The sequence below is a fragment of the Dipodomys spectabilis genome, unplaced genomic scaffold (assembly GCF_019054845.1).
Source record: "Dipodomys spectabilis isolate Male_0828 unplaced genomic scaffold, ASM1905484v1 ptg000112l, whole genome shotgun sequence".
Taxonomy (NCBI): Eukaryota; Metazoa; Chordata; class Mammalia; order Rodentia; family Heteromyidae; genus Dipodomys; species Dipodomys spectabilis.
The window spans coordinates 650743-656552 of NW_024870789.1; the positions used below are offsets into that span (position 1 = coordinate 650743).

The 5810-nt window shown below is 51.6% G+C and overlaps 1 protein-coding gene across 1 annotated transcript; it reads left to right on the forward strand.

Annotated features, from left to right (window-relative positions):
- The first annotated feature begins 1252 nt into the window (after positions 1-1252).
- Positions 1253-3921, forward strand: LOC122114853 (golgin subfamily A member 2-like). Its single transcript, XM_042688115.1, has 3 exons — positions 1253-1376; positions 1472-2757; positions 2839-3921. The coding sequence occupies exons 1-3, from the start codon at positions 1253-1255 to the stop codon at positions 3919-3921; spliced, it is 2493 nt and encodes an 830-aa protein (XP_042544049.1).
- Positions 3922-5810: the final 1889 nt, after the last annotated feature.

The window sequence follows — 5810 nt, forward strand, 5'->3', positions numbered from 1 at the left end:
CCAGCAAATGACAATGCAGCAAAGATGACTGGGCCTTGCATCACAGCCCCAGCCTGAGGGCCTGTAGCCCAGGCCAGTCTTGAACTGGCTAGGTAGCTCCAGCTTGTTTTGAACCCATGATTTATTCTCCTGCTGGGATCACAGGTGTGGACCACCACAGCCAGCACAGCTTTTCATGGGAAGGAAAAGCCAGCCGCACATAATGAACTCATCAATCATTTCATCCCCCACCCCACCTCGCCAGTGCTGCGGTCGATGGCCCAGAGCTCCGGAGTGGTTGAGGGTGACCCCAGAAGCTGCGTTCTTGACAGACAGGACAGCATTTGGGTGGGACTAGTCAGATGGCTGCGTGGCTAAATGACTGACTACTCTGGTGGAGTAGTCCTCTCGTGATTGTGTTTCTGAACCCTCTGTGATCACAGCCAAAGTGTGGGGAACATTTGCTCAGTAAGATTTCATTGAAATGTAAGAAGAAGATGATTTCCACAGCCTCAAGCTCCCTTTAGGCTAGGAAGTTTTTGCTATGCATGGCCTCACTGAGCTGAAAGCAGCATGGCCAGTACTCATGGAGAGGAGCCCTGGGCCTAGGAGGTCCCTGTGCTGCCCAGTCCCAGAGAGCCTGCAGGAGCAGGGTGTACCAAAGCCACTGCAAACCCCTGCGCCTCCCTGATCAGAATGCCAGAGTCAGCAGATATGATCCGAACAACACTAACTGCATGGCATGGAGACCTGAAGACGTCTGACACCTGCAGACCTGAAGGGCAGTGGGAAGTCTGGTGGAAACCCTGGTGACCACAGTTGTGTGCTGGGAACCAGGAAGGGTGACTTGTAAAACCATGCACCACTTCCCAGGGGAGGTCCCACTCTGCCGCCAACCAAACTGGACAGGATGTGTGGGGATGGGGCCACAGGAGCAGCTGTCATTTTGACTACCCCATTCTGCCTGGCTCACAAGATTCTGGCCACACACCCCCATTTTTCCCCTGTTTTTCTGACCAATGGGATCCAAGAATAGAGGCCACGCCCACCTTCCATGCTGCCTAGTAGCACTGGTATTCCCTCAACTGACTGACACCACTACCAGGCGTGGAGGGAGGTAGAGGTACGGAGTGGTGAGGGAGCAAATCGAGGTGAATCGAGGTGACATAGTTGGTGCATCGAGGTAGATATAGTTGGTGGTGACTGGAGAACGGAGGTGACATCCAAGAGCCTGGGAATGTGGCCCCCACATCTTCCCCGTCCCAGAGCTGGGATGTCTGAACAAACACGACTGAAAAAGTTAGCTGCAGGAAAGAGACTCCTGGAAGAATACCAGCGGAGGAATGGTCCTGCCGGATCTGCAGAACCCAAGAGAAAGAAGAAGCCTAAAAAAGGAGGTAACTCCAAGACAAACGCCGCCGGGGACGGTCATTCAGCTGAGGGTGTGCCAAAGACCACGCAGGCCTTGAGCCTCCCCCGCTTCTGGGCACAGTCAGAGCTGCCGGGGTCAAGAGTGACCAGGGTCCCTCCACCACCGAGGACCTCGAAAGGTGCTACCAACACCTGGTGCTTGCCCTCGATGCCAGCAGAATACAAAACGAGAAGCTCTGCAGAGAGATCGACCTACTGAAGCAGGAGAATAAGGAGCTGCAGGAGCGGCAGGAGGAGACTGCCTGTATGCAGGAGGCACTGGGAGCAGAGCGGGAGCAGTACAATCTATCAGTGCAGATGGTGGCTTCAGAAAAATCCAGTTTACAATCTGCCCTGGCCCACATGTGGCAGGTGGCCGATGGAAGAGCCCTGGAGCGGGACCACCTCATCAGCCGCCTGCAGGCTGTAGCGCAGCGCATGAGGGAGCTGGAGATGAAGCTGTCTGCCATCTCCACCACAGAGACTGACACCGAGCTCCACAACCTCGAGCTCATGAAAGCCCTGAACCGCGTGACACTGCAGCTCCAGCAGAAGAGCAGAAGCTGTGAATACCTGGAATATGAGAACATTGAGCTGCGGGACAGGCTGGACGCGCTCCTGACGCAGAAGGCCAACATGGATATACAAATGCACATGTGTCAGCAGGTGCTGGTGGAGCACGCAGAGTTGGAAAGACAACTCCAGAGCATGAGAGAGGTGGCCACCACCTTCAAGCTGGAGAGAGACTCTCTGGAGGAAGAACTGATGGTGGAGAGGTGTACAGGGAAGGAGAAGGCCTGGCAGCTCTTAGAGGAGGTGAGCAGGCTGAGAGAGGAGAAAGAGCAAGGGGCCAGGCAGGTGTTGGAACTGGAGGGGGAGCTGGTGGAGCTGAGAGTACAGCTGGCAGAGCTGCAGCGCCCTGTGGGACCATCTCAGGCTGAGCAGTGGCTGCAGGCTCATGCCCTGCAGTTGCAGAAGGAGCTCGAGACCCTGGAGGAACACCTTCACCTCCAGGTGGAGGAGAACCAGAGCCTCCATCTCCAGAGCCTGGAGCAGCAGCAGCGGCTATGGCTACTGGAGAAGAAGGTGGAGGAATGGGAACAGCATGCCTCGGACCGGTGCAAGATCCTGGAGACGATGGAGAAGGAGCACGAGAGCAACAGACACATGCTGGTGTGCAACCGCGAGCTGAAAGAGCAGCTGGCCCAGCTGCAGGACGGCTGGAAGAGGCTGAGCAATGAGAAGGACTCGCTCGCCGGCCTCCTGCACGCCGAGCAGCAGGAGAAGAAACATCTTCAGGAGAAGCTGGAGCAGCGGGAGGAGACGTTCAAAGAATGGAAGGAGATGGCTGAATCCAAGCACCAAGAGGCCCAAGAGCTGCAGGACCAGTCCCTGGCCCAGCTGCAGGAGCTCAGAGCCACCTGTGAGCAGCACCTGGCCACCCATCAGCAGCTGAGCACGGAGAAGGAGGCCCTGCAGCAGCACCTAAGGAGGCAGGCCCAGCTGCTGGAGCAGCTGCAGCAGAAGCAGGTGCAGAGCACATTGGAGGACCGGATGGTGCCTCCAAAGTTCCAGGACACACTGACGTGCCTGAAAGCCATGAGGCAGGAGAATGCGCAGCTGCAGTCCCAGCTGAGGCTCCTGACTCTCCCTAGAGAAGGCGAAGGAGAGAGCAGAGGGGATGACAAGGGGGAGGAGGCGGCTCCCCCTGCTGTGACCGTCCCAGAGGACGTGGACAACCCACATACCATGTGGGATTTTTACTGTGCAGCACTATCTATCGCTGAATCTAAGAAGGCGCAGCTCAGCCGTGAGCTGCAGGAGCAGCAGGCCCGCTGTGAGGGCCTGGCCCACCTGGCAGCACAGTGCCAGACAGAGCTGGAGCGCCAGGCCCTCTACCCCAAGACCTGGCACCACAGCGCACCTGGGGAGGGAGAGCAGGACAGCCAGAGTCCCACAAAGCGGCTGAAGATCTGCTTCACCTACGACCTGCCTGGCCAGGTGGACCAGCAGAGTCCAGTGGATGACCACCCCTGTCGCTGCAGCCTGCTGTCAGAATGCATCAGTGCCATGGAGGAGGAGATGGCATCCTGTGAAGAGCAGATGGGCGTCCTGGATGAGCTGCAGCGTGAGAAAGAAGAGTGTGTCCGCCGGCTGATGCAGGAGAAGATTGAGAAGAAGAAGGAGCTGCAGGAACTGCTACTGTGCCTGACAGGGCAAGGCAGAGAGGGCCGGGACTTGAGGCAGGCAGCTGATCTTACGCCTGCTGCAGAGGCCCCAGCAGACCTGGCAGGGCCCTTGCAAGGGGAAGTTGGGGAGGAGCAGGAGCACAGGTCTAAGGCGCAACTTGAAGACAACGTAGAGCCTGTCCCAGGAGAAGCTGGGGTGTCTTGCCCCCAAGACAGCCCCACCGCAGAGCAGGTGGTGTTGCTGCAGCCTGGCATCCAGCAGCACCAAGAACATGCAGGCCCGGACAACCAGGCCTCCTTCCCTTTCATCTATAGACTGACGCAAATGATCGGTTTGAGGTAGTTGCCATCCAGAGACCTGGAGGCTAATGCCCAGAGCACGGCTCCTGCCCTCCTTCACATACTTGAGGACATGGCCGCTGGGCGCCACTCTCTCAGGGCTTGTTAGGATGAGGGAGGGGCCAAAAGCGAGAGACATCTCCTAGTCCACTGGTCAGCAGAGAAAGGGCCGTGTGAAGGAGGATGAGAAGCGATGACACGGGTTTTGTATTAGCTTTTTGTAGTAGAGATGGTATTTTTATGAATCCCATATTAGCATACTCACATTATTTTTGATATATTTGATGCTTTAGACTTTTTTCAGGAAAAGTTTGTATTTCCTCAAATGAGTCATCCCATTATTGAACATGATATGTTGGTGCATTCATGCATGTTTTTTTTTTTTTTTTAAATCATGCTCTGCACCAGCAACACTGAATTTTCTCATTTGTATTTTAATCTACTATGATGATAGGATACTGAGGGGTGAGAAACTGTGCATACTGTGAAGAAAAAGAAAAGGTCATTCAACTCGTTTGGAAAAATAATACTAATAGAACAAATGGAGGTGTCCTGTAGTGGAAAACATAAGCCAATAAGTACAGAAATGTATTTCAGAATAACATACTACACGATTATAGAACATCTATAATGAGAATAGCAAGTGTCTCCACTCTTCACTTGTGAATTGTTCAAGTGTATATGCATTGAAGCCAATAAAATATTTAAAGTCAAAAAGTTTATTTTGAATTTTTCACTCTGTTTGAGCTCCACTCCTTTTACCCTATATTTGGGCTGGAACGGTGGCTCAGTGTTAGAGCGCTAGCCTTGAGCTGAGGAGCTGAGAACAGCGCCCAGGCCCAGAGTTCAGGCCCCATGACTGACAAAAACAACAAAAACCACCTCACAGAGCTGGGCATTGGTGGCTCATTCCTATAATCCTAGCTACTGAGGAGGCTGATATCTGAGGATCCTGATTCAAAGCCAGCCCAGGCAAAAAAGTCTGCGAGACTCTTCAATCAACCACCCCTCACAAGTGCAATTGTGGGTCAAGCAGTAGAACACGAGCCCTGAGTGTAAAATCTGAGGGACAACATTCAGGCCCCAAGTCTAAGCCCCAGGACTGACCAGTACGTACACGCATGCATAGAGACACATACACACACAGACACACACACACCATGTATGCCCAACTCAATCCTTGTAACTATATTTGTCACTTGTTTATAGTCTTTACACTGGTTTGAGTTGCCTTTCTAAAGCACAGATCTAATCATGGCATTTGTGGAAACACACACACACACACACACACACACACACACACACACACACACACACATAACATAATGGACATCTTGCCTTGGCATAAAGTCTGAACTTCACATATGACTTAAAAGTCACTAATCTAGGCCTTTAACATTGTGTATTTATTCAACAAATATCTCTGGAACTCTCTGGACCTGGCCAGAGACTACATGCCAAGGAAGATCTGCAAATGAGTTTTGTGCATACACATTAGATGAATAAACAAAACATGAAATGACAATCACTATGAGATTAATAGATGGTAGGCTTTGGCATGTGTTAGGGGTAAGGTAATGGAATTCTGTTATAATCTACTCTGTTTCTAAATATCACTTTTATCAGGAGGAAGGATGTTTCAACAAATGAAAATGTATGTCCCCAGGAATAACAACAAAAAATAAGGTAAATTCACTGAACTAATTGTAAAGGGTTAAAACAATGGTGCTGGATGATTGTATATTTTTAAATCATTCTCTCCTGTAATTTATTTTTAAGTCATTTCCTAATTAAAGTATAATTTGGGGGTTATGATGAAAGAGTTCTGTAATGTGTTAGGGTATATTATGTATTTGTCAAAACTTGCCACAGTACTTATTTAAAATCTAAACT

Excerpts from the sequence above, each read along its gene's own strand:
- LOC122114853 (XM_042688115.1), top strand. The coding sequence starts at position 1,253 with ATGTCTGAACAAACACGACTGAAAAAGTTAGCTGCAGGAAAGAGACTC. Across the intron at positions 1,377-1,471 it reads GAAGAAGCCTAAAAAAGGAG|TCAGAGCTGCCGGGGTCAAG; the intron begins GTAACTCCAAGA and ends TTCTGGGCACAG. Across the intron at positions 2,758-2,838 it reads CTGAATCCAAGCACCAAGAG|CAGCTGAGCACGGAGAAGGA; the intron begins GCCCAAGAGCTG and ends GCCACCCATCAG.